This window comes from Peromyscus leucopus, chromosome 13 (genome assembly GCF_004664715.2).
Source record: "Peromyscus leucopus breed LL Stock chromosome 13, UCI_PerLeu_2.1, whole genome shotgun sequence".
NCBI lineage: Eukaryota > Metazoa > Chordata > Mammalia > Rodentia > Cricetidae > Peromyscus > Peromyscus leucopus.
This window is the reverse complement of record NC_051074.1, coordinates 37,764,091-37,791,844: the sequence shown is the minus strand read 5'-3', so window position 1 is coordinate 37,791,844 and position 27,754 is coordinate 37,764,091. Positions and strand designations below refer to the sequence as shown.

The window sequence follows — 27,754 nt, the reverse complement described above, 5'->3', positions numbered from 1 at the left end:
GATGGTAGCCGTTGCTGCTGCTATATTTTCCAGTTATGAACGTCTTTGTCTCAGGGTTCTCCCCACTTCCTCTGGGGTTGGATTGGGAGGGGTTGGGTAGCCAGCACAGCCCTGGGATCCTTAACCTCCTTTTCCCACCTGATCCTGGTTCTAGAAGCCAGCAGAGCAATCCACAGGAAGCCTTTCACTTTCCATCTCCCCGATCCACTCTGCTGACTCACGTTTGACAGGTCAGGGGATGTGTTCCAAGTCCCCCATTCTTGCTCAGGCCTATGCTGTCAAGGAAAAAAAAAAAGGTGTTTCCTCTGGTTTTCTTGGCTCCATAAGTGGCCTTTGCCAACCCTCTCCCACCCCCATCCTCCGCATGGGGCCTGAGTTTTTCACCTGTAAATTAAGTTGGCTGCTGGAGGAGGCCTTGGTGCTGCCACTTCTGAAGAAGACTCTCTTCCTTCCCCATCCTGCCCCCGGCTTGCCCCACCGGCCCCACCAGCTACCCACCTGGCCTAGCCAGAGTGAGGGGGTGAGCTGCGGTCACCATGGGGATTAATCTCCAAGAAGGTCACCAAGGCTCTGGTACCAACCTGGATAGGGATTAGCACCTGGATGTGAGCGCCCACTCCTAAGTCTCTCCATTCTCATGCAGACCCCCGGGAAGCCTCCGAGCCCAGAAGTTCCCAAGGCTGAGTCAATGCATCAGGGTGGGTGGGGGCGGGGTCTGTCTGTCTGTCTGTCTCTGTCAGTCTCTCTTTCTCTCTCTCTGCTCTCCTCTCTCTCTTTCTCTCTCTCTCTCTCTCTCTCTCTCTCTCTCTCTCTCTCTCTCTCTCTCTCTGTGTGTGTGTGTGTGTCTGTGTCTGTGTCTGTGGTGTGTGCCTGCGTGTGTCTGCTTTCTCTCTGCCTCTGCCCCTGGTTTCCCCCCTAGGTCCTGCCTCCACTGTCTGAAGGTTCTATACCTCTCCCTTCCCTGCCGGAGTGCTCCCCCTCTGGTTCTGACCTGACTTGGCTCTGAGCTACACTCTCCATCTGCCTTTTGCCCCTGTTATCCGGCCTCTTCTTCCTCAGCCACCCCTTTGGCCATTTCTGGGTCTCCCCGTCTCCCCCACCCCTACCCCCAGGGCAGCACTTCAACTCATCTGTCCCTTCCCTCTTCCCCCCTACCTGTTCCCTCCCCCCCCCCAACCCGGAGTGCTGACAGGGAAGACAGGAAGCAGGCTCTGGCTTCGAGCAGGAAGGGGGAGGGGCAGCCCGCACACCAGCTGCTGTGTACCCCCCCCTTTCCATCCCAGCACCTGCAGGCTTGTCAGACTCCACCTCGGTCTGAAGGGGAGGGACCCAGAGGAGAGGCCAGATGCCCCGCCATGGCCTGGAAAAGTGAATCTTGGAAATGGGTAGGGGGTGGGGACCCGGGAAAGGTGGCTTTAGGGAGGGGCAGCAATGCCCATCCCCAGGCCAGATCCTCAGCCCACTGCGTGGTCTCTCTTTGGTCACCCTACTTTCAAGGGCTGTTTTTTTATATGTTCTGGGGACCATTCCAGGGAGGGACCTCCGTTGTGCAGACTCAAGATCTGGAAGGCCCAAGGAGCGCTAGCTCCATGTCATCATCGGGGAGGGAAGAGTGTGCTGTCAAAGACTAGAAGGTGATCCGGGCTGCTGAAGGGTAATTCGCTCAGTGCCAGCGAGGGCAAGGGAGGAGGACTGTGCCAAGGGACGGACCTAGTCCAGGAGGCCAGGATGGGGATTACGTATACCCATCTGAGGACATGTGGATCTAGCCTGGCCTTGGGGTTAGCTCAGGCGAGAGCCCACCCTCCCTCATCAGGGCCACTTTTAAACCATCCCTCGGGAGCTCAGCAGATCCTGTGGGGCCCCTGGACAGCAGTGAAGGGGTGGCCGATGGGACAAGACAGCACTTCTGGGGACATTTGAACTGGTGACCCTAGTGTTCCATCTTCCTGGCATTGCTTCTGTCTGGGTGTGTGGGGTACCACTCTCCACCGCTGCTCCTTGACCCGAATGGGAAACCAGCCAAGGGATCCTTGCTGCTGGGCGAGGATGCTTTTTATGCCATCCTACAGCTGGCCTTTGTCACCACACAGTCTCAGAGAAGGCACCTGGAGTCAGAGGACAGACTCACTGCTCTCTGGCCTGGCCTCTCCCCCTTGTGCCAGGCTCTCAGTCGGGGCTCCCCTGCCAGAGTGTAAGACAATCCCCTTCTTGCAGGCCAGGTCACGGCATTTTAAGTAACTGAAATGGAGGTGGCCCATCCCAGGTCTGGGTTGTGACTAATGATCCATGACGGAACTCTGGCTGAGCTGAGCGCTTACCTAGACTCACTCAGACTAGCCTGTCGGACTGGGATGCAGAGAGCACAAGATTAGGGGGTCTGAGAAAGGTGGTGAGCCCTGTCCTGTGTCTGAAGACCCTGAGTTTGTCCTCTTGGCTGATCTCAGATTTGATTGGACTGAAAAACGGACCCAGGAGGTGGTAGAAGTGAAAATTGGGGGTGGCTGCGGCAGCGTGGAAGAGAGCTGGAGGGGTAGATTTGAGTCGACACAGACGTCTTCAGCTCACAATACCCAGATTTTCTACACCTCACAGCTCTGGCACCTGCTCTTAGAGGGCCAGGTTAAAGGGATTCAAGGGATTCAACAGAATGGTAGGAGCCCAGGAACCAGGTTAAAGAGGTTGGTGGAGGCCCTCACTCCTGTGAGAAACAAAGTTTTTTTTTTTTGCAAACGCGAGAACCAAGAGGCTGGGAAAACACTTGCCCAAGGCCACAGAATTCGCCCCGACCGAGCGGGGCTAGAATCCCAGTTTCCACCTTCAGAAGGGGATCTGTTCTGGACCTCAGCCCATTCCAGCCACCCCGCTGGAGCCTGCTCAGCCCGCATTACCCTGCAGCGAGCTGTGCCTGGCAGCTCGGAGTCTGCGGGCAGGGGCAGGCGGGGCCTGATGGGAGCCGGATGTCCCCCCGGGCACGGTGCGCAGTCTCTGCGACCCATATGGTGGCGGTGGCGGTGGTGGTGGCGGCGGCGGCGGCGGGCAGGTGCTTGCTTGCTTGCTTGCTTGCTTGCTTGCTTGCGTGGCGATCGGGCCAAGCCCCGGGGCTGCTGTTGCGAAGCTGCTGTTGAGAAGCCGCCCCGGCCTCACGCGAGCCGAACGAACAAAACGCTCAGGTCCGGTTTGTGCGAGGGGCTCGTCGCGGGGCCGGAGCGGAGGACCCGGGGCCCTGGCGGCGCTCGTCGGCGATGGCTCGTGGGTGATCCTCCTCCTCGAGGGCAGCGCCGCACCACGCTCCGCTAGCCGGCCGCCGCTCTCACCTGCGCGCCCCGGGGGAGCTGACACGTCGGCGGGCGGCAGCGGCGGACGCCACAGGTGCACACCTGGCCCGCCCCTCCCTCCCTCCCCGGCCACCCTCCTCCGCCGCTTTCCTGCCCCTCCGCCCAAACCAGCCAGGCTTGGCTTCGTCCCCAGCCCACGCCCCGGAGCCTGTGCCCTAGCCGGGGTTCAGAGCACTCTTATACTGCCAGTTCAGTCCCCGCCCCTACACACACACACACACACACACACACACACACACACACACACACACACACACACACCTGTCCGGGCGCCCGTTTGCTCGGGGCAAATATTGACTCATGGAGGCGGAGCGTCCCCCTCCCCCGCCCTGGCTCCGAGACCAAGCTTCTGCAGAGGCCTTGGCGGCGCGGGCTGGGGGGGGGGGGGGGAAGGGGGACGCAGGGGAGGGTGCCGGGGACCTGAGCGCCTCTGGAACAACACCAGATGTCACTTTTCCACCCACCTGGCTCTGAGCTCAGGGAGGAGCAGAGGACAGAGGCTGCAGGGCCGGGCTTAGGGAAAAAACAGAGGCGGACGTCCTAGTGAAGGCAGACCTTCTCTGGGTCTGAGGATTGGTAATGGGGGTCACTGAGCAGCGTCCGTAGCCCCTTAAACCGTGGCTTCCAAAAGTGCCTGCTGCTATTGAGTACCTCAGTTTCCCCTACGTCTTAACCTTTTTTGTTTGTTTACTTTGCTTTTGGTTTGGTTTTCAGAGACAAGGTTTCTTTATGTAGCTCTGATGGATTGTTCAGGAAGTAGCTCTGTAGACCAGGCTGGCCCTGAGCTCACAGAGATCCTCCTGCCTCTGTCTCCCGAGTGCTGGGACTAAAGGCGTGCGCCACCACCGCGCTCGGCTTCTTCTTACCCTCTTAGAAGAGATCAAGGAACCAGGCTGGCCCTGGAGGTGCTGGTGAACAGATGTGGGAAGTTGTGTCCATCCAGCCTCTGTGGCCACCTGTTTAGCCCACCAGGCCTAGCGCTTGGATTCTTGTCTTCCAGGATACACTGTAGCAAAGTCCAGCCGTGCCCCTCCTGAAGCGCCCTCCACTGGCCAGACTAAGTCCAGCACCCCTCTGCAAGTATCAAGCACTCTTACCAGCCCAGGGGAAACTCTTCCTCCCATTTCTAGAGGTATGGTGGGTCTCTGTGGTCCACACCAGCAGCTCTCACCTTCCTTCCACACATCTCAACATACTTCTTTTCTCCAGGCAGGGGAAAATAAAATCCAATTCTATAGGGAGAGGAATGCTAAATGTTTTACTAGCAGGACGATAAAGAGGGGACGGGGTGGGGGGAATTAGACATGCATGTATGAGGGGCTGGATGACGGCACCAGTAAACAGTCCATAGGAGGCTGTATCTCAGTGCAGATTACTTCTCCTTGTTGCATGGGCAACAACAGGGTGTCTGTCCTGCAAAACAGAAAGCCGAGGGTAGCAGTGAGGGAGGGGCTTCTAACCACATCTGAATGCATCTCCTGTCTCGCTCCCCTCCAAGCAGCGAGTATAACCCCGCAGAGACCTGTGCACGCTGACTGGTGGCAGGGCGATGATGCGGGGCCTGGAGGTGAGCACCACTTCTCCACGGCTTGCCTCCACCAGTATGTTCTGGATCATGTTCTCCAGTATCGACTCCTGCAGGTTGGCAAAGGCGGGTAGCCTGGGAAGGAGGGTGTTGCTCTTGTTAGCAAGGTTGCAGATCTACAAGCCGCTTCTCCACTTAGCGGTGTGCAAGTGTGCCGTGAGGGGGGGGGGGGGGCTCTGCACAGATTCCCACGGGAACCCCTACCCCTCCCAGCCCTAACACGATGGGGGCACCCTGCTGCCATGTCACAGATGCTAAGGTGTGTGGCTAGGAATCAAACCTGGCAGTGGCCACAGCAGAGCCAGGTTTGGAGGATGGTAGTGATGAGAGGATGCAGGAGTGGCTGGCTGTGTGGGGCCAAGGAATCTCAAAGGACAGAATAAACTGCCCCCCCTCCAAAAAAGCCCCAGGAGAAAGTGGTATCAGAAAAGTGGAACCTGTCCTCTGGCCCTCCCTGCTAGTGAAGAGACTTTGAAGCCTACCACCCCACTCCCGGTAGCGCTATGCTGATAGAGGCTATCAATCGGGTATCACACACTACATAAAACTGGGGTCTGCTCTTTGGAAAATCCTCCCACCCAAATCTTACACTACACCAAGAGGTTGTCCCTGGGGCCCGAGTTAGGAAGAGCGTCACACTCGGGTTGGGGGCTGCCTCGGTGTAAGCCTCTTCCCGGTTCTCCTCTGGTCCCAGCGGCTCACCTTCCGATGGCCTCCTTCTCATCGTTCTCTTGCTCCTCCTTGATCACGATTTTCAGATCCTGCTGCCAATGCCACTGCAAGGACTGCTGGGACTCAGAGGCTGTGGCTGTGCGGTGGCCTTGATCTCCGACCAGGTCAACTTCACGTCCTTGTCTATCTCCTCTTCCATCTCCTCCTTGATCAGCTCCTCCTCTTCTCTCTCCTCCTCTTCCTCTTCTTCTGCCTCCTCCTCTTCTTCCTCTTCCTCTTCATCATCCTCATCACCTTCCCCGGCACTCTTTCCATAGCCATATTTGTCCTCCCCCTCTTTGTCTTTTCCTTCCTCAAAGCAGCTGGAGGGAAGGGACAGGATGGGCATTAAGTACAAGCTGCTCTTCTGGGCCAGGAACCTGGCCGACTGCTCGTTCCAGAATTGGCAGAAGTAGGGAACCTGCTCCACCAGGCTTTGGTCCACAGCCTCATGGAAATTCTTGTCTTCCAGCAGGCCCCTGGGCAGAAAAAGAAAAAGAAGAAGAAGAAGAAGGGATGGAATATAACAAAAGGACTTTCAGCTGGGACAAGGTTGTCTGGAACCCCTGCTTCCTAAGGGACAGTTCTGGCTACTGTGTTTACTATCAAGTGCTAGGTCTGGGAGGAAAGCCCTTGGAGCAAGGCATCTTTGATCCCTATAGTCTTAGAGGCGACCAGGATGTGGTGCAGGCAGAGCCAGCAAGTCACAATACAGATAAAGGGCAGAGCTCCCGAGGTCATAGGCAACTGGCTCTAGATAACATCAGGACCAGCCGTAGAAAGGGAAATCATCAGGACTCAGCTCGGTTAGACCTGTTCTGTCCCAAGGGTCCTCCAGGAGAGGGATCTTGCAAAGGAATTCTCTTTTCCTCAGAGAGGGGCGTATTGGAGTTTCCAAAGCTTTCTCCGACGCAGCTGGAGAGGTGGGAGGGTGAGGACGAAGGGGCACAGAGCAGTTGGTACCTGATGATGGTGGTGAGACAGTCGACCAGAAGCTGCTTCTTCTGCCTCGAGATAGGACCCTCCTTTTCAGGGAGTTCGTCCTCAAAAGCTTTCGGCTCTTCCCTGGAGGATTTCTTCTTTGGCAGCTCCCTGGGGCAGACCAGGATATTCTGAGCGGACTTGGAAAGCTACTATGCGGTAGCGGCGGGGGCACAAAGCCATGATGATAGCTGCCTAGTCGTGAGGACGTAAATATGCTGGGCACACTCCCAGCCTTAACACAATGTAGTTGCTGTCCTAAGAGAGCCACACCCGACCCTTAGGTTAGAGAGGACCCAGAGGCTCCAAGATGGCAAAAGAGGAGAGTGGGAAGCCTTGGTGGATTTCTCAGGGCCTCTTTATTACTCTCTTCCAAACGACTTAAGCACGGAGGCCAGCCTGGTCTACAAAGTGCGCTGCAGCCAGGGCTGTTACACAGAGAAACTCTGTTTCAAAAAACTACAAACCAACCAACCAACAAACAACCACAAGGGACCTAGGCAGTAAGGATGGTATTTCGGGCCTATGGCGCCCTATGACTGCCTCTGCTCCTGCTTCAAGCCTTCCTAAAGGTTGAGTGTGGACACTGCTGCCCTACAAGGGGGGGGGGCGGCGGGGGAGAGGATTAAGCTGAGAGGAAGGCGGCCCATGCTTCCCCAAGAGTTCACCGGTACAGGAAGTGGCAGGGAAACTCAGAGAAGAAGTTGGCCAGGTAGTAGTCAATGGCATGGGCCCTCGCAGTGAGGCCTAGACAGAGCAGGCCTGGTACAGGTGGTTGAGGACATGGCCACGATGTCTCCTCCTTTGCCAACTTCAGGTTCCAGCTGGCAGGCCGGCTGAGAGATGGTTGGTTTGTGATGGGAGGCAGTGTCTTTAGGAAGAGGCAGGTATAGGTGATAGGACAACTCCCACGGCTCCTGGGTCCCCTGGCCGAGCTCCCTAGGGTTGTGGACTTGCTTAATAGTACCTTCCTCCCTCCCTTCTAGAAGGCTTGAGAGTCTCTCTGGGGGCAAACGAGGACCTTTTCCCTGTTACCCCAAGAATGTCATGGGGCTTTCTGGCTTACCTTATACTTCTTCACAGGCTCACAGGCTGTGCAATATGCTCTCCGCTGTAAGAGAGAGCCCAGCTTAGCATGTGACAGCCCCATGCATGTCCCCATCCCATCTCTCTCTGTGTAACCAGACCTTGCTTCCCTCTGGGTTTTGCCCACGGCCCAGTCAGTGCTACTCCTTTCTCGGACCTTCCCTAGGTAAGTGCCGCCTGAGAACACTCAAGGGGAAACCTGTCTAGTCAAGTGAAGGCTGGAGAAGGACCGTGATCAGATGTAGGGAGGCGGGCCCTGAGGGTGCTTTGCCCTTGGTACCCTGGGTCTTTGAGACTCAGAGAGACAAGGAAACAGCCTGCATTCTGAAGCCAGCCAGAAAGCGCGTGCGCGCCCGCGAGTCCCTACACGATCTGTATTCACAGGGGCCCAAGCTTCAGGGGAGCAGATGCTTCTGAGAACGGTCACAGAGGAGATCGAGGGATAAGAACTTGAGTGGAGGAAGGCGAGGAAATTAGGAGGAAGTAAGGTGTGCTATGTTTCCTGTTGGTCTCCCTGCAGAGGTATGGCAGCCTGTGTTTTGGAAATGGTCTCTGGATACTGGGCTCGACTCTAGGCACACTGTGTGTATTAATGTTGACAGCAAAGTGGATATTTCGCTAGCATGAGAACATATTTTAAAACATTTGTTGTTGACCGAGTGTGGTGCCTCATGGAAGCACTTAAGAGACTGAAACAGGAAGAGTTCAACTCCCTGTTTAAAAAAACTGAATGCCCAAATCCCCATATTTTATACACAAAGGGGATCAAATGCTACAAAGAATTCCCATCGTTCAGTCACTCAGCGCTATCTATTAACAACTCATGGCCAATCTGGTCTTACTTGTCTCTCACCTGTGGGTTTCTAGAAGAAAATCCCTCATTCCCGTTATTTTCATTTTACAGTTAAGGGACTGAGAGGCTAAGTGGCTTAACCACACAGTTAGCAAAGGTCAAAGCCAAGAGTCCAACCTAGGGCTCTCTCCAGACCCTGCGCCTAAAGCCACCAGGCCACAGTGTCCATCAGGTAAGCCCGGTGTGGGTTCCGCTGCCTTCAGCGCTCTGCGCACCACAGGCACCCACGGCATCCTTCTGTGTGGAGCAGGCGATCGCCCGCCAGCCAGCCTTGCTCACGCTGGGTGGCTCTGGCCAGCTGTGGGGCTGCTATCCTGAGTCTAGTGAGTAGAATCTAATCTCGTGGGGCGGACCGGCCAGTTTCCCGTGGAGGGCCAGCCCGGCCCGCCACTTCCGTCTCTTCTGCTGAGGCCGGTGGGGTCCGGGAAGGTGAGTCCCGCTCAGCTCTCCTCACCTTGACTTTCTTGTCTGTGATGGTGAACTCCACCTCCTGCCGCGCCTTCTCCTCATGCCACTCCTGTAACTCCTTGTGGTACCGATGCATGAGTTCCTGCCGGTAGACCTGAGGCCAGCACAAGGCGGGAGAAGGCCTAGACCTGGAGGCCCTCGACTGCAGCTTACCTTGGGCCCTTCCGAGGGTTGGCTCCCGCCTTTCTCTGGGGGTTCGGAGACCTCAGGACCCTCCTCTAGCTCATACTTGGGAGCTGTGTCTCAATCCCCCTGTGTTTCTCCGTAGCTGGTTCCTACCTTGCATATCAGGTCCACACTGTAGAAGCTGGCATGAACCGAGGCCTTGAGGGTCACCAGGATTGGGGCTGCCTCTTCGGGAGTCACTTCTCCTTCCATGGGGCTCACAGTTACCTGTTGATTTAGAGAAAGGGTCTGTGGATGTGGGAAAAGAGGATGGCAGAGGATAGGAGGAGGCAAGGTGGTACAAGATGGGATGGGATGAGACAGAATGCACAGGATGGGACGTGAGGGACTAGGCCAAGAGGGAATGGGATAGAAAAGGATGGGATGGGGTTGGAGGGGACAGTAGGAGATGAGGAAGGACATGATGGGATGTAATAGGGTAGGATGAGATGGGATGGGACAGCACGGGATGAGTTTGGAGCCTTGCCCTAAGTTCTGATCAGGGGAGCAAATGGACTCTCACCTCTCCGAAATCTAAGGGCCTTGGCTTCCAGGTGAAGACAATCGTTTCGTTTTTGGAGATGTTGTTGAGGAAGAGCAGGCGGCTACACTTGCTCTGCACAGGGATGTTTCCCAGGGAGATGTGGGACTGGGACAGGAAGACATTCTGTTGGTGAAGACAGCGTAGCATCAACTTGGGGGGCGTGAAGAAGAAACCGCAGAAACACTACCAGTTCCTGTGCGTCGCCCACTGGGCCATTATTGTGTTCGTTTCCCACACGTCTGACTCCCACAGTGGCCCTGTGCTGTAGGGACAGTTGTTCTTCTCTTGTGTCGGGTGTGTTAGGAAGGTTCAGGGGCACAGATAACTTCCCCAAATTCCTCTCACATGCAGAGCTAAGATAACCCCCAAAAGCCTCACCCCGAAGCCTGTTGCGTTCCCAGGGTTTCCAGTGTCCATCCTGAATTAGGGGTCTAATGGGGCTCTTAATAGAAAAGCGGGCAAGTGTGTAGTGATTAGATGGGTGGGCCCATGGAGAGATGGTTGTATAGAAGGATACAGACATTCGTAAGCGGTATGAGGTTCAACGGGTAGATGGAAAAATAGCTGAATAAATGGTGGTTAGATGAATGTGCCAGGCCTCCCAACAATAAGACTAAAGGTAGCATTAGCGACCACTAATATCTTGAGCAAAATCTACCTGACCCCAAGAGAGGGGCTGTTCTATATGAAGACAGTGCCTAGAATAGGAAGATTTCTTTATACATCTTGCTATAGCCCTCAACTCTATGCTTATAAAAAAGGCTGGGATCAAGGGTGCTGAAGCAGGGCCGGTGTCCCAAGAATACTATACATCACACGCACATGCTGTGTCTAGTATACCAAGGATACTAGACGTCAGCGGACAGGGCCAGCCTCTTGCAGAGCTGGTTCTCTTCGAAGCTGGCGCCAGGCTGATTCCAAGTCTCACCCTCTATCCCTCCTTAACCTGTATCCTTTTTTCTCCCTAGCCTCCCCAGCCCTTGGTCCTGGCTACCCTTGACTCTACTGCATCAGGCATTCCAAGCCCCCTTCCTCCCACCTGCCCAGGCACCATCAGCCTAGAGTATATGGAACTGTTGTCCCACGAGGATATGTTGTGGAAGGGGGCTGTGTCACCCATGACATAGGGGTCGTATCCCACTCCTTGGAAGCGGATGACAGCTGAGTTCCATCCGAGGATGTGTATGGGTACATCCACCTGGGAAGTTACAGAGGTGGGGAAGGGACCAGTGAAATCAGGGTACAGTGAGGAAGTCACAGCGCCAACCCCCACTATCCCAACATCATCCTGGCCGCTGCTCACGGTGTAGGTCTTGGCCTCGATGGGTGAGAAGATCCACAGGGTCCGAGCAGTAGTACCTGGCTGGATCTCCCCTTTGGGGTTCAGGCAGCAGAAAATAGGGTGGTCAAAATTTTTCTCTTGAACCTGAGACAGAACGCTGACCTGGACCTCGTATGTCACGGGCACCGAACCACCATTGTATAGCTCGTAAATCTGCAAGGGCAGGAATGGGGAGACCATCAACCAGCTCAAGGCTGCAGAGCGGAGAGCCTAGGACTCTGTCCATTTGGGGAGAGCAGGTCATCTTCACAATAAACCTGAAGATCTCCGGGCTCCACCCCCCAGTCATTTTCCCCTCTGGCCTGATACTTGGATATTCAGTCTCTAACATTTTGGGATACCAGCAACTCTGTTTGGAAAACAAGCAGCTTACTTCATTTGCCCTCAATTTACGCTTGCCCAGTTTATAAAAGGCCCTGATATAAGTGTCATTCATGTTGGGATTTGAGGAAATGTCCACATATGCCTAGACACCATCTGGACCCTTTATCGTCTAAGACTTTCAGTCTAGTCCATCATGACGACTGCCACTTTCCATGTCTGCTGTTAGAGGAAGTCCTGTTTAAAAGAGAGTGGGGGAGAGTTCTGAAGAACCAAAGAACGCCCCCAAAGGATGTCTTGGGAAAAAAAAAAAAACAGAGCTGTCTAATCCTTTTTTTTTTTTTTAAGAGTAAGAATGAAAACCAGAGAAAAGCAAAGAGTTCACCAGGGTTTGGTCCTGGTCCTTTCTCTTAGTACTCTCTCCTGAGTATGCTGACTTTGTTTCTCCAGCATGATCCATCTCATTGATCTCCAGATCCAGGGCTTTAGGCTGAATATTTGTGCCTACTCTGTACCCAGGTTCATTGGCTGAAACCTCATCTCCAGGGCAGAAATCAAGTTGGCACTGACAGAGCCTTCCTCCTTGCTGGCATAGGTTCCATAGCATGGGGAGTTGTAATGTAGGCTGCTCGGAGGAAATCATCAGTCCTACCTAACCGTGAACCTGCAAACTACAATAAGGACCAGCATGGCAAAGATACGTCGTGGGCACAATAATGACATGAATGTTCTGCGGGCAGCCAAGTATTTTCTGATTAGATTTAAGACCCCTCTCCACAGGAGGAAATGCGTGCCTGGTTCATGGTTTAGAACCCATGGTTGGTGGTGTGCACACACCAGACACCACCAAATCTTGGACCTCACCTGGCCTTCATTTTGGAATTCCCAGGCCTCAGAACTTCAGAACTCTAAGATCTCTCTCTCTCTCTCTCTCTCTCTCTCTCTCTCTCTCTCTCTCTCATATGTGGGTGTATGTATGTACGTTTGCGCATACATGTGGAGGCCAGAGGTGAACATAGGTGTTCTCAAGCCAGCTTGGTTGGCGGAGAATGGTTTTTTAAAAAGAGCTCTGACCTACACACACACACACACACACACACACACACACACACACGCACACGCACATGCACAAACACGTACATACACACATACACACAAAAGGAAAAAGTCTGCAACTGCTAGAGATTCACATTCCTATCCTCAGCTCTCTGGAAAGAGGAGCTTCTAAGAGCAATGTTTTCCAAGCTATGGCTGAGACCTCCTGGCAAACAGGTCTAAATGAACTAATGGGCCATAGCTAGCACTTAAAACATAGGACAGAATGACATTCAAAAGACATTACTTGGGGGTTGGGGATTTAGCTCAGTGGTAGAGTGCTTGCCTAGCAAGCGCAAGGCCCTGGGTTCGGTCCTCAGCTCCAGAAAAAAAAAAAAGACATTATTTGTGTAGTTTGTATATGTAGGGGCAGATCTGCAATAATTCTAGTTGAATGTGTATGTCAACACTGGAAGGCAGCATAAACGATATAAACATCTTAGTGTGGTCCAGGATCAAAGAAGCTGGAAGACCCTTTTGCTAACAAGGGAACAATACTTGTGCATTGGAATGGAGGCTGGCAAAGTGCTTTAGTTCCTGAAGACTTGGCCTTAAATCTCCCCAGCTGTCCCGTGTGGGGCAGTGTCTGTCATCTTGTCAAGACTGACACAGACACCCAGAGACCCATACTTAGGCCTCTTGGTGACAGGATCACACACACCACTGACCTGGCGCGGGGGCATGTGTCCCCAATGGGGACAGGAATGAACTGGTGGGTGGTAGAGGTGAAGTGCACATATTTCTGCTCCGGCCTCACTGTCACACCGATGAACTGTAGCTGGAAATGAAGAGCCCAGGGGTGTCACGCTGCCCGCGAGAACTGGCATGCCCAGCCGAGATCCCGGCCCCAGGTCCCCAAGGGGCACCACTCCCTGTCCAAAGAGCTCCCATAGCCAGTTCCCAGGAGGACAAGGGTGTCGGGTCTCACCAGGATCTCCCGTCCGTGGGACACCTTGAAGAGCACGGAGAGGCGGTCAGTGCCAACGAACAAGTGGCTGAAAGGAGGAGACAAGTTGGGCAGTGAGTTCTGGAGTCTTCTCTGAGTGGGAAAACAAGTGTGGCTTTGAGCCAGACAACCACCGCTTAGTTGGGATGAGGCAGAAATGACATGGACTTTCACTGCAGGGGATGGCCTCCCGGGGCGGGGGGCGGGATTGTCTAGAGTCCCCTGGAGTCATACAGAGAAAAGTCAGAGCTAGGGATCTCCTGGAAGGAAGGGCAGGGTGTGGGGTGCGGAGCACCTGTATTTGAACTCCACCATCTGCTCCTGCCCGGGGTTCAGGCTCCCTGACTTGGGGCTGATGAAGAAGAGGCAGTTATCCTCCGCACGCATTTGGTGGAGCTCAGCGCTGTTAAGCTCTGCCTGCTCCACCCACAGATCCAGGTCCAGCTGCTGGTCGCTTGGGAAGAGGAAGGCCCTGGAGAAAGCAAGCGAGAGGAGGGAAGCCATGCAAAGGGTAGGTCAGTCAGAGAGCCAGGCAGACAGAGGGGCTTGCACCACACCTCAGGCACCTTGCAACCCCCCCCATTTCATAAGCTGGCCCAGGTTCTGGTGAGCAAATGTAGCTAGGCGGATTCTCCTTTCATAACTGTCCCCAAACCTAGGAATAGCCAGCAGGGGTTCACACCTGTAGGACTAGCACTTGGGTGAGTGGTCAGGAAGATGGCCGAAAGCCAAAGTCAATTTGGGCTGCATAGTGAGCCCCAGACTGGGTTGGAGAATGAGAATGGCTCCTCGTATGTTTGAGGACTGGATCCCCTGTTAGTGGAACTGTTTGGGAAGGATTAAGAGGTGTGGCCATGTTGGAGGAGGCGTGTCACTGGGGGTGGGCTTGGAGGTATCAAAGGCCCGTGCCAGGCCCAGCCTCACTCTTTCCCTGCCTGCTGCCTTCAGGTCAGGATGTGAGCTCTCAGCTACTTCTCCAGCACCATGCCAGTCTGCTCCCTGCCGTAATGATCCCGGACTAACGCTCTAAGATTGTAAGCAAGCACCCAATTAAATGCTTCTCTTTATAATAGTTGTTTTGGACATGGTGTTTCACCACAGCAATAGAATAGTGACTGAGACACTGTCTTAAAACAAACAAACAAACAAACAAACAACAAACAAACACTAACTAGAGACAGGTGCAGAGCCAAAATGAGTAAAGAAAAGTGAAGGCCGGGATGCTCGTTTTGGGAACCAGGAGCCAAGGGAGTCACTTGTATAGGTGAGTCACCTAGGGCTGGCCACTGGTCCTTCTTCCATAAGTGCTGTGGGACAATCTTTCTGTACTCTGTGAATATTTGTTGTTCTCATTGGTTTAATAAAGGGCTAAATGGCCAATAGCTAGGCAGGTAGAGGTTGGGTGGGACTCGCGGACAAAAAGAGAGTGTGAAAAGAGAGCACGGGGAAGAAGGGTGGAGTCATGGGGAGCCAGAGGCAGAGGAAGCAGGAGATGAACATGCCTTGCTGAAAAGAGGTACTGCCACTTGTTAGTGCGTAGATAAGAAATATGGGTTAATTTAAGTTGTAAGAGCTAGTTAGTAACAAGCCTGAGGTATCAGCTGAGCATTTATAATAATAATAATAAGTCTCTTTGTGGCTATTTGGGGAGCCAGCTGGCGGGACAGTGACAGACAAACCTCGCCTACACATAAGATCTCAGGAAGGGGCCATTTGCAACTCCTGGGAATGCTGGCAGTGCCACCCAGGGGCCCCTGAGAAGGAGGGTGTTGAGGCTAGCTTGGACACAGGCTAGAGAACAGGTTCCCCGAGGGCTGGTGATCAGGAAGCAAACAAGAGCGTGAAGAGAACCGCCCACTCCCTTGCAAGGCCTCACACTGGAGCAAAGTAGATATTGCCATCCAACCAGCTGGCAAAACCGGTGACGAAGGGTCCCAAGGCCACCATTTGATAGGACTCGCTCAGAGATATGGGAGGGAATTGGCCCCAGTGGCAAACTGGGCCAGGGGTTGAACAGAGAGTACCCAGAAATAGAAGGCAGAAGAGCCGACAAGCCTCGCAGGAGTCAGGAACTACACTCCAAATTCATGAGGGGTCTGCCCGGGTTCCTCTCCCATGGGAAATTTGAAAAACAGATGCACGCAGTGCTGGTAAAGTTCCGGAAGAGCAGACATCCCCAAATGTAGGTGGAGTGAGAGGAAGTTCTGCCACCTTTTGGAAAAAATTTGGCGGCATCTACTACGATCAAGCACACATGTGAACATTTGACCCAGAAGCCCTACTTTCAGGATTCCACATGTGTGATTAAAATGCAAACATGAAAATATACCAACACATACTGAACATCTAAAAAATGTGTGTGTGTGTGTGTGTGTGTGTCATATGTGTACATTGTGTGAGTGTGGGCGCACATTGCCACAGCATGCATTTGGTCAGAGGGCAACTCTGGGTATCAGTCCTTGCCTTCCATCTTGTTTGAGACAGGCTTTGTTTACCACCATGGGTGTCAGACTAGTGGCCCACAAGCTCCTGGGAATGACTCTTCTGTCTCCACATCCCATCTTGACACAAGAACATTGGAGTTACAGACACGTGCTATTGTGACTGGCCTTACATGGGTTCTGGGATTCCAAACTCAGGACTTCATGCTTGTACATCAACTGAACCATCTCCCCAGTCCCACACACTTATATTTATATGTATGAAACTTTCTTCGTGGCGGCAAAAAGAGAAAAACATTTTGGGTTCTTTTTATTGGGAACAAAATCTTCCAGTAAAGGGGTGGCCTAATAATTTAAGTCCTTTTATACTGTAGAATATCGTGCAACTGACAAAGAGGACGTACTAGATCTATACGTACTGTACTTCGTATGTTCTTCCCTCACAGTGCACATTCTGGAAGGGATATTGCTGATGTGACGCCGACTGAAATCTGAATAGTATTGTGCCTTCTCTTACAAAAACCAAAAGAATCACTTGGCAGAGCATCCAACTGTCTGCGTGTGGGGCAAAGCCTGAGAGCAGAGCGTACTCCCAAGCCCTGGACGCTCCAGGATGGGCATGAGCCTGAGGGGGAAGGCTCTGACTGCAGGTGAGTGCTGCTTCTGTACTCTTATTTGGGGGACGCTGACCAGAGGCAGAGTGGGAACTCTGGCTATTTCAGGATGCTCTGGGAAGTTTCTGCATCTCCTTTACACACAGTCACTCAGCTGCTCTCCTGATTAAATGATTTCACGGCCTCTTCCCTGGCTTTTTCTTTTCTTCTCCTATTTTTTTTTTTTTTTTTTTTTTTGGGTTTTTTGAGACAGGGTTTCTCTTTTCTCTGTGTAGCCTTGGCTGTCCTAGAACTTGCTCAGTAGATGGGGCAGGCCTCGAACTCACAGAGATCTCCCTGCCTCTGCCTCTCGAGTGCCAGGATTAAAGGCATGTGCCACTACCACCCGGCACCCTAACTTGTTCTAATGTGCATGCTTTCTCCCACATCTGGAGGAGGACCACACCCAACTAATCCATCATTCCCCTGGATCTTCCCCTGGATCTTCCCCTGGATCATCCCCTGGATCATCCCCTGGATCTTCCCCTGGATCTTCCCCTGGATATTCCCGGCTCTGCAGCTCCCATCTCCTCAGTCACTTAACAAGTTCAAACTCTCTAGAGGAAGATTCCAGGCCCTTCATGTCCTGCCTCTGCCTGTACCTCCAGCTGCATTCAAGGTCCCCCTTCTCTCAATTTCTTAAAAACACTTCCCTCCTCATCCTCCTCCTCCTCCTCTTTCTCCTCATCATGCTAGGGATTGAACCCAGGGCTCTGTACACGCTAGGCAAGCGCTCCACTAAGTGAGCCGCTACACACCCAGCCCTCCTGAAAGTCTTTAGATGTCACCACCACCCTGACAAATGTGGGCAATGACCCCTGGGAATGTCACTTCTCCCTCCTTCTCAGGACACTGCCCCATCCTGGGGTCCTGGGAGGCCGTTCTACCCTGGGTTCCTGTTATACTTCAGAGGGCAGGGACTGGCCTGGTCCATATTTCCATTCTCAGGACTGACCTGAAGCTTAATTTTAGGAAGCACCTGGGACAAATTTAGCCCGTGAAATAAAAGCACACCGTGAACTAAGGTTAAGCTGCGTACTTGGCGTCTTTGAGGCGGTTCACTTGGATACGAGGTACTATGCAACCATACCCCAGAGTCAAACACAGCAGAAGTGTCGGGGGGAAAAGGATTGAGGGGGAAAGGCAGCTTCGTGGCTCTCTGACCCTCCTTTCCAACTCAGGGTCTCCCTCTGTCCTGTCTACCCTCATCTCCCGCCTAGCTCCACACTCTCCTCGCACCACTGGTCCTGGGAGGAATCGAAGATTCCATCTATTCTTTATGAGCCCAGCAGAGAAATGTTAGCGTTTGCAAAAAGAATCTTCTGAGAAATTGAAAGGAACCACAGCACAAAAAGCACAGAAGAGTCGGGCCACTTGAACTCTGGAAGAAGCGTGCCAGCTTCCTGTACTTTGGATCTCCTGCTGAGAGAATCCAGTCTGGTGAACTCTCCACCTGGGTCTTTCCTGCCCCGCTTGCCAACCTCCTGGACCTTCTCCACAGAGAGTGTGAGCTGAGTTGCTCCTACACGTACATGCCCATGTCCACCAAAATATCCCAGGACACAGGTCAAGCCCTGAGCTCTACAGATGCTGGCTCCTGGCCTGCTTAGAGGGGCCCAGCCAGTATCGAATCTGAAGCCCAAGGCAGGCTCTGGGCTTCCCCAACCACCAAGCTTTCCAGTTACTCCCAACCCTGCCTTTTCCTGTCGGTTGCAGCCTAATGAACCAATTTCCTCATCTCAACACCACAGAGGTGTGAGGCAGTCAGAGTTTAGGGGTGACCATTATACGCCTATCGGTACAGAGCCCCTTCCTTTACCCTACTTCCAAGACGTCCTCTGCTCAGGCCAGCAGGTTCTGACCAGGCGCCCTGGCTTGCGTCTTCTCCCTCCCTCACCTTCCCAGCACCCTCAGGCTGGGTCTCATCTCCCTCAGCCTGATCCAGATCAAGACCCTTCTTTTATACTTCTCATTAGGCAACCAGAACTGAAGGTCTGTAAATAGACATTTACTAAGAAATCTAAGCATACTCATGCTAGAAATGTGAACAAGCCTGGCCTGGAAACAGGAAGCTTGCTGGGCATGAGTTCTGGGCTCTGACTAGAGATCAGAAGAACAGAAGAGTGAGCTTGGCAGGCTCAGGTCATTAAGCCTGGCTTCCGGTGACCTGACCTGCGAGGTGACTCCGTTTTGTGGCCAGCCTCCACTTTGCTCACTCATGCCCTCCAGTGGCAGGCTCCTTCCTCCGTGGCAGCAGATGCTTGTCCTCCATGCTAACCTAGATTTGCCTCCATTTGACCCCAGCCCCTGAACTGGGAATCTGGCAGGCAGCCCGGTGCCTAGACAGTCCTGATGTACAGAAGCAACTTGAAGCCTTCTTGCTGACTAACTGGGGTAGGCAGGCGCCCTGGAGCTGGTACATCTGGATTTGAACCTGGCTCTGCCTCTAACAGCTGGGTGTCTTTGACTAAGTCCTTAGTCCATTGACCCTCAGTCCCTGTCTTTTTGAACAAGCCCGGAGAGGTCTTTTTCACAGGATCATAAAGATCCAGGATTGAAGGCTGGAAAAACACAGTGCCTGCTCTGTAGCATTCCTTCTTTTACCGACAGAGCGGTAACCAGTTTCCAGGAACTGTACACTGCCCAGAGTCCAGCTGCAGCCAGTGACACCCCCCAAGTGCTGTGGGTAACTGCAGTCTCCTCCAGGCCCCCTTACTCTGCCGCTGGGAGATCCACTGGCAGACCCCAGCTTTCCCAGGAAGCCCCAGAAAGTGGCTGTTCCCTATCCGGGCCTACAGAGCTCTGTCCTCAGACCCTTGTAGCAGCGCCCCTCTGCCCAGCCATACCAGTCCAAGGACACCAGCCCACTGTTCTTCAGCACCAGGAGGACCACAGACGGCAGCGCATTAAGCGGTGCTGCTCCAAAATTGAAGTCCAGTTTCAGAGGAGTGAAGATCGGAGGCGTGTGGCTCATGCTGTGGGAGGCAGAGAAACGGCTCCGTGCAAGGAGGTGGAGACCAGTCCGGGCTCTCGCCTTGGGTCCCACCCCCAGGTACAAAGCGAAAAGTCTGGAACTCAGGGCCAGTGAGGCAGCTCCTTAGTCCTTGCCTTCCCAGGTCCCTCTAGGAATAGACGAGAATTTGCTCCCCCACCCTCACCCCCCTCTCAGCTTCCTGGGGAAGGCCTGGTGTCGGAGGGTTGGCGGGTGGTCCGCGGACATCTCCGGCACTTCCTGCCTGCCCCCGAGTCCATTATCTTACCTGTGCCGGGTGGGCACTTTGTAGGTGAGCTCGCCGAAGGTGGGGTCACGTGCCAAGTAACTGTTGAGCACGTCGAGGTTGAAGAGGCGCCAGAGGTGCTTCCGGGTGATGCCCTCCGCACTGCCCATGGAGCAGATATCCAGGATGGAGAGCAGAGGAAACACAGCTTCCAGAGACACGTGGCACAGTTCCTGCCTTTCGCCAACCACGCTGTCTGGGGGGGGGGCGGGAGCGTGGGGGAGAGCAGAGGGTTTAGCCCCCCCCGGGGGGGTGGATGCAGAACCCTGGTCAGAAGCAGCGGCTGACCTTCAGGCTGGAGCACATTTCCGACGGCAGCCAACCCTTCTTGTCTAAGACTTTCTGTGTGCCAGGCACTGCTTTGTTTGAACACACATCCTGGCACTTCACTTGTACCACCGTTGATTGTCAGTCTCGATGCAACAGAGCGTAATTCACAGACTGTAAAAACTACACTCTGACACATACAAGTCGGTAGGCTTTATATATTCACAGGCAGGCAACCACCGCCACTAAGTTTTAGAGAGCTTCTACTGTTCCCTTAAAAAAAACTCAGTACCAACTAGTCAACACTCCCCCTCTAGGCCTGCCCCACCTCCAGCTACCACGAATCTAGTCTCTGGCTGTGTATTTTATCTATTTCGAATGTTCCAAACATGGAATCATTCAGGGCTTGGGTTTTTTTTCTGACTGGTTTCTTTCACTTAGCGTCGCGTTTTCAATGTCCATCAATGTGGTGGCATACGTTATCACTTTATCCTTTTTCTGTAATGGCCTCCCTTTTACTGATGGGGAAGGTGAGGCATATTTTGGTAGTGCCACACTACCAGTAAGTGTGGGAGAGTCAGAACCCAATCCCATTGGGTGACTATTCTTCTGACGATGCCTGTTCCAGGAACTTCCGGCGGGCACAGGGAACAGTAACAACTCCATCTCATGGTGGAGAGAGCCCCGAAGCTTGACTCGGGATTTGCCTGTCATCTCAATAGAAGGCAGCACATTTGCTGACTCTTATGTCACCACAGCTCGGGGACACATGTATGGGTGTCCCAGGGACAGACGCGGTTACACACATCAGATCCCAAAGGCGCGGTCCATCCCGCCCTCATCCGCTGGGCCAGCTTGTCTTGAACTGAGCGTGCTTCTAGGGCTGCATCTCACAATTCACCTCTTCCCTTCTCCCCTTCCGGGCCCCAAATCTCTACTGAGCGCCCAGGTACCTTTGTGGGACAGGAGACAGTAGCTAATGGTCCAGAAGTACTGGGAACGGCTCTTAGGACAGGCAGTCAGATAGAGGGTATCCTGGGAATGAGGCGGCATGGTCCCCTCCAAGCGGTTGAATTCTAGAGCTGCTGGGAGACGGTGCAGGGGTCACCGGTGGGCAACTGGACAGAGGCGTCCTGGCCTCTCACGTTCCTCCTCAGATGCCCTCCCCTGGGTCACCACAACACTCCCTGAGAGCAGAGCAGGCTTGGGGTGGAAAGAACTACGCGTCTTGATGTCATTTGCATCTGCCCCAGTTACAAAGTGGCAAGGCGACGTTTTCCACTGTCTTGCCTGATCCACACATGGTGTGGGTCACCTGTCTTAAGGACACACAGACACACGCCTCCCTGGCCCCAGCCCCAGCCCAGCCCCCAGTACCACAGGGGTCGTTGTTGAGGCCCTTGGGTCTGTGCTGCTCCAGGACCAGGCGGTAGTAGAGGGTGCAGTTGCCATCATTCAGGAGCACCAAAGGTTTGACCTCCCGGCTGTTCACCAGTATGTTCCCGAAGTCCAGCTCCTTTGGCCTTGCCTGAGATCACAGTCAGCCGGCTGCTGGGGGCTCCCCCAACCCTTCAGAGCATTCCCCAAGGAAAGGCAGATCTGAGGTCGTGTGCAAGGATCCATATCTCGTCCCCTGCCTTCTTAAGGTACCTGGGTACCCGGGACTTTCCCTCCCTTCTAGGTCCTGGCTCCGCCTCCACCAGGGCCTCCACTCACTGAGAGGCATCCGGTAACGCCCATGCCCACCAGCCGAATCCTGTAGTATTTGGTGGCTCGGGGATTGGTCTTTGGCGGCTGTCTGGCTTCCCAGACCCACATCCCCACTCGGAACAGGTACTTGGTCTCCTCCAAAGGGCTGAAGGTCCACGTCAGTGTCTGGGGTCACAGAGACAATTCATTCTTGCATGCATGTGTCCAGGACGCCCCCTCCTGGGCTCCTGGCTGGGGGAGGTCTCAATACCAAAGCTTGACACCATTTTCCATCTGCCTGTTTATTCAAATGCTGAGCACTTTGCACACATCGTATTATCCTGTCTCTGACGCCCCTCAATCCTGCATCCCCATGACAGGGCGAACTTATTTTGATGGAAACTGGAGCCTCAGAGAAATGGAATTCCTGGACCAGGGTCAGAAACCTGGTGACAGGGCCTGGGGCAGGAACTCAAGTGGGTTCCTACATGTGTGTGATTTCTCAGGCTCCTGTTTCCTGTCCCTGGGTGTTAATGGGTACCAAGTATTGGTAGTTACTGCTCTGCATCTGATCTACCTCAGACTAGGGACAAAGTTTGTTGTTTCAGGTGCCCATTTGGGTTCCCCTTTTGTACTAATCTGGAACACCCCTTCCTGAGAGAGTCACCCATTTGGACCATATCCAGCTGATTCAAACTACCTGCCAAGAATCTTGCTGCTTGGATACCATGAGTGATAAAATTTAGACATGTTGGGACCCTGGCATCACGGATGCCACATCCAGTCCCAACTCTGCACTCCTAATATCGATCTTAATTAAATACTCTTCCCCTGAGTCTTGATTTCCTGTAAGATGAGGGTGAGGAAGGTGTTACCAAAACCTTCTAAACCTCAGGCTGGGGGGAGGTGACTACGGATTGCTCAGATGGGTGTACATCACAGGCCATGAGAGCCACAAGTAAGCAACGGAAAAGGTAAGCGTGACAGGTACCCTCTCATCTACGCTTGGCAATGGGGCCCAGGCACTCACAAGATTCTCATGGGGTTGGATGATGCCCTTGGAGGGCTGGACAGCCAGCATCTTTTGGTGCTGCTGGGAGACTCTCCATTCGAACTCCAGGGGCAGCCGTGAGGGGTTGTGAAAGGTGAGGTCGCTGGTAGAGGAACAGCCCACCCAGGTGGGCTTGAAGAAGATGCTTTTGCAGGTGTCCAGCTTCAGCTGCAGGGGCTCCTCTCTGCTCTGAATGCTCAGCTCCTGAGCCAGAGGAAGGGAGGAAGGACAAGACTGTGACCTCTTGGCTCTCCCAACATGTTTAGGAGGAGGCATGGCTGTGCAGATTGTCACCCTTGGAAGGACATAGACAGAGCTGCTTTCCAGCTTGAACATAGCAGCTTCTCTCAAAAGCAGATTAAGATGAACCCAGAGCTAGGTGTGGTAGATCACTCCAGAAATCCCAGCACTAGAGTAGATGAGGCAGGAGGATTGCCTTGAGTCCAAGACCAGACTAGCCTGTTTAGTGATATTCTCTCTCTCTCTCTCTCTCTCTCTCTCTCTCTCTCTCTCTCTCTCTCTCTCTCTATTCTTTGAGATAGAGTTTTTCTCTGTAGCTTTGGAGCCTGTCCTGGAACTTCCCCTGTAGACCAGGTTGGCCTCAAACTCACAGAGATCCACCTGGCTCTGCCTCCCAAGTGCTGGGATTAAAGGTGTGTGCCACCACTGCCCAGCTGTGATATACTGTCTTTAAAACACAAACATCAAACTCTCAGGGACCCAGAGAGGATGTATCAGTTTTTCATGGGGTAGGATGTGGGTCTGCTATCCAGCCCTGCCCCTGCACTGGCTGAAAACAGGACTCTACCACTTACAGTATGAGTCTGGGGTTACTGCAGATTTTTCTCTGGCCCCAGACTCCACGAAGCAGGCAACTCACTGAGAAGCAGCAGAGTTGTCACAGGTGGAGCCCACGGCTCGCTCCCTACTATTTCTCTTTATTAGAGAAATGCCCCCATCCCCACCCACCAGCTACTTTGGCAGGGACCCTAAAAATGTGGCCTAAGGACCCGGTCTCCCTCTCCCCCGCCTCCTACCTTGAGATACTGGGGGTAAAAGTTGAATTGCAGGTAGAAAATGTGCTGCTTCCATGAGGTGCCCTTGGGGCATGTGCTGATAAGGAAGACCTGGTGGGCCTCAGGAGCTACAAGGCCAGAGGGGGGCCTCAGGGTGATGTCCGAGCTGCTGTTGGGGGCCAGGCTGAAGGTCAACAGCATGGGGCCTTTGTTGACCAGAAGCAGGCTTCTGTAGGAGGGCTCCCCAGAAGACACTGCTGGGAACATCTGGGAGTTGGGGAGAATAAGAGAGAAAGGGATCCTTCCTCAGGTCTTCACCCTAGATACTCATTCAGGGACACTCCGGTTGGGATGATGCTGTCTCCAAGGAGACCCAAGATCTCTGCACACAGCCCAAGCATCGAAGAATTCCTGATAATTAGAGGAGGTCACAGCCTGCCACCAAAGAATGCTTGTGTCCTCCAAAGACCTCCAGACATAGGGATGTGGTGACCTCAGGTCCCAGGGAAAGTCAGGTCTCTAAGGCCTGTCCTCAAGTTTAGAGGAGGTGGTGTTTTTAGCAATGATTTCCAGTTACTCTTTGAAGACTTGCTTCTACCCATCCTCGGTCAGAAGATCGGGGTCATTCGCTCTTTCTAGATGATTCCCACTCAGGTGTCAGAGGGAGATCCCCCACAATAGTCCCAGCTCCTAAACACTTCTCAGCCGTCTTGGATAAGGCCAGGACTAGGCTAAACGCTAAACAGGCTTCACAACCCAAGGCTCATAATCCCTGGGCCAAGTGCCTATCTGGCTGTGCCAAAAAGTTCATGTGAGTCAACAGACGTAACACAGGCGGCCACTAGACCGTGGGAGGGCCTCAAGTCACACTAGGAGGAGCTGGCCAGGGACCAAAGGCATCCGTGAAGACACCCTTGAGCACCGCGGAAGAGCTTTAGTTGAGGGAGGGGCGGCCTCGAGGTGGATATGAAGGAGGCACAGGCTTGGGATGGTGAACAGACGGGAAGCTGATGGAGAAAGCAGGGTGGTCTCATGCCCTTGTCTCAAAGAGGCATCCTTCCCAGTAACAAAAAACCGGTCAAAAATTGACATAGAGCAAAAGGCTGGGAAGGGACAGCAGAATTGGATTCTGGGAACTTGGCCCCAGGCCATGCACTTTTCAGCCGGGTGTCATCCGGCCTCCCAGGGCCAAGGACACCTCCAAGGCCTGTCTGAGAAGAGGTCTGGGAATTCTGACTCTCTCAAGAGTGATTGCGCTCTTGCTTTGGGCTGGTTTATCCCTAGGGTCCAGCCTAGGGCTTGGGAGCCAGCGGGTGCTCCGTGAGCAGGACAAATGAAGGACCTGGAAAGTATGGAGGACCAGGTGAAGGTTCCAGAAGGGGTGGAGAAGGACTGGTGTCCAGTCTCTAGACCGTTCTTGTGCTGGGACCATGGTCCAAGAGCGTGTTATTCACTGGCCTCACTCCCTCGAATGGCCAGGAAGGACATGGGGATGTATGACTGAGGCCTTCAGAAAGAGAGGCTGGGTGGGGTCTCTCGTCCTGCTCCCACTGTGGTTGGGGCCACGCTCACCTTGGGTACATCCAGGGAATATTGGGGGATGTGGTGCTCTAAGGCAGGATAGTAGCTGTGTCCTCGAGCCCGAACTTTCAGACACCAGGATGGGACCACTGTGCAGTCCTCCTCAATATTGCTGTAGCTCTGAAGGACCTGTAGGGGCCAGGCCACGAGGAAATTCAGAGTTCAGTCTGACCCTTCAGGCCAGTCACCTTGCCCCTCCCTGGCCCTAAGCTGTAGGCATTCTATATTGGGCGCAAGAAAGGAGGATTGAGGGAGGCTGCAGAGGATGGCCAGCCATGCCCTGTCCCTTCAGCTGGAGCCTCTGACTGGCTCTCTGTACACTCTGTGGGAGGAGAGTGCGGTGAGATGTGGAAGCAGCATTCATTCTATAGGAATGGGCCCAGAGCAGTGCTGGCCAATGGGAATACAACAGGAGCCACAGATTCCGGCTGAAAATGCAATTTTAAATGTTTCTGTGTTTGTTTAAACATTTTTTTTTTGTTTTGTTTTTTTTTTTTTTTTTGGTTTTTTTTTTTTTTTTTTTTGGTTTTTCGAGACAGGGTTTCTCTGTGTAGCTTTGCGCCTTTCCTGGAACTCACTTGGTAGCCCAGGCTGGCCTCGAAGTCACAGAGATCCGCCTGGCTCTGCCTCCCGAGTGCTGGGATTAAAGGCGTGCGCCACCACCGCCCGGCAAACATTTTTTTTAAAAAGTGAAATTGATTTCAATAATATATTTTATTTAACTTAATAGGTAAACGTTATCATGCAATCATTATAAAAGCTATTACTAAGATTGTTTACATTCTTTTCATACTAAATCTATGAAATTTGGGTATTTTTTACACTCATGGTACATCTCTACTTGGACCACCATACCTCAGGTGTTCGCTGGTCATGTATGACCAACACAGGTCTGAAACCTGATGTGCTCAGCTTTGGCCCGCCAGAAGTTAGCATCCTATTCCCCCGCGTCTCCCATTTCCCTGCTAATACATGAGGATGGGGACAGTTAAAGGGATAGGCATGGTGGCCTATGCCTTGGTCTACATAGGGAGTTCCAGGCAAGCTGAGGCTACACAGTGAGACCCTGTCTCATAAAAAAAAGAAAGAAGGACAAGACAAGATGCTGGGGGTATAGTTCAGTTGGTAGAGTGCCTGCCTATCATGCATCAAGCCTTGGGTTCGGTCCCCAGCACCAAATTAACGGAGTGTGGTAGTTCATATCTGTAATCTCAGTACTCAGGTAATGGAGGCCATCCTTGGCTATACAGCAAATTCAAGGCTTGGCCTGCACTAGACAAGATCTTCTCTACAAAAACAAAACACTGCAACCAAGCTTAGAAGCTGAGGCAGAAAGATTGAAATGAGTTGAGGCCAACCCTGACTATATAGTGAAAGGAACCCTGTCTATTGAAAAACAACAGAAAACATAAACTACAAAATAAAAACAGTGACTTTGCTTTGGAATACCTTCTTCAAGGTCTAGAAACCAGGGACCCTCTATCTGAGACCCCCAGAGAGTTCCCCCTAGGTACTAAGTTTTCCCAAAGTGCTTTATTCCAGCTGTGTTCTTCCCTGAGGGGAGGAGAGGGGAGGGAGGGAGACCACACAGAAGTGGGAATCAGAAGGACCGAGTCAGGCCATGAGCCTGGGAGGATCAAACCAGTAGAGGGCACTGTCTAGCCAAGGAAAAAATAGGAGAAGCCTGCGCGGAGAGGATGGGCTCTGTGGCCGCCGGGCATCCTTGTAACTGGCCTCTGCCCTTCAGGCTCCAGGGAGGGACCACTTGTCTGGTCTGTATGCACACACCTTATAGACAGCGAAGGCTTCTAGCTCCACCGCGTAGAGGCTGTTGGGGGCGGGTGGCTGGAAGTGCAGGCGCAAGGCTACGGACTTGAGTGGGCGCACGTCACTGGTGTTTGGGGTCACCCAGAAAGGGCAGTCAGATCTGCAAGTCCAGACCACGGTGATCTTGCCCTTGGTATGGTTCTTCAGGCACAAGGGAACAGGGTTGGGGACCTCAGGCCCAGGGCAGGCACCGAAGTCCACATCAATAGGCTCTAGACTGACAGCCGGGGGGAAGACGGCCAGGTCCTTGGTGCCATCAAAAAAGTACTCCGTCATGGGGGGGTGTGGGGGTACTTGGTGGCTGGCTGTTCCACATCCTGCAGCTCCTGCATAGGGAGAGACTGGGACAGGGTTCAAATGTCATTCATCTTGCTGCTGACTTTCTTCAGCTCCCTCCTCTCCAGAAAAGACTGCAAGCTCTCCGGGCAGGTCGTCTCCAGCTACGGTGGTGTAGGACACAGGCCTACTCAATGACCACTAGGGAAGGGACCAGGGTCCTGGTGAGAGCAGCCTGCC

General features: G+C 53.4%; 1 protein-coding gene and 1 long non-coding RNA gene across 2 annotated transcripts in view; both read right to left on the bottom strand.

Annotated features, from left to right (window-relative positions):
• Positions 1-3,129, bottom strand: LOC119088902. The gene is made up of 2 exons (XR_005092658.1): positions 2,892-3,129; positions 1-275 (listed from the first exon to the last, which is right to left on the bottom strand). It is a non-coding gene; the product is annotated as an uncharacterized LOC119088902 (long non-coding RNA).
• A 1,446-nt stretch (positions 3,130-4,575) lies between these two features.
• Positions 4,576-27,754, bottom strand: part of Cfap65 (cilia and flagella associated protein 65) — a 32,872-nt gene continuing 9,693 nt past the window's right edge. Inside the window, 25 exon segments of the mRNA XM_028893104.2 lie at positions 4,576-4,751; positions 4,861-4,998; positions 5,626-5,735; positions 5,738-6,113; positions 6,598-6,726; positions 7,284-7,486; positions 7,682-7,726; positions 9,009-9,116; positions 9,302-9,415; positions 9,711-9,854; positions 10,771-10,929; positions 11,035-11,226; positions 13,154-13,267; positions 13,418-13,484; positions 13,731-13,907; positions 19,376-19,504; positions 19,790-20,003; positions 21,028-21,156; positions 21,452-21,602; positions 21,791-21,949; positions 22,794-23,018; positions 23,852-24,097; positions 25,403-25,540; positions 27,200-27,522; positions 27,525-27,579. Coding sequence (XP_028748937.2) covers positions 4,637-4,751; positions 4,861-4,998; positions 5,626-5,735; positions 5,738-6,113; positions 6,598-6,726; positions 7,284-7,486; positions 7,682-7,726; positions 9,009-9,116; positions 9,302-9,415; positions 9,711-9,854; positions 10,771-10,929; positions 11,035-11,226; positions 13,154-13,267; positions 13,418-13,484; positions 13,731-13,907; positions 19,376-19,504; positions 19,790-20,003; positions 21,028-21,156; positions 21,452-21,602; positions 21,791-21,949; positions 22,794-23,018; positions 23,852-24,097; positions 25,403-25,540; positions 27,200-27,522; positions 27,525-27,579 — 3,960 coding nt within the window. The 3' untranslated portion in view covers positions 4,576-4,636.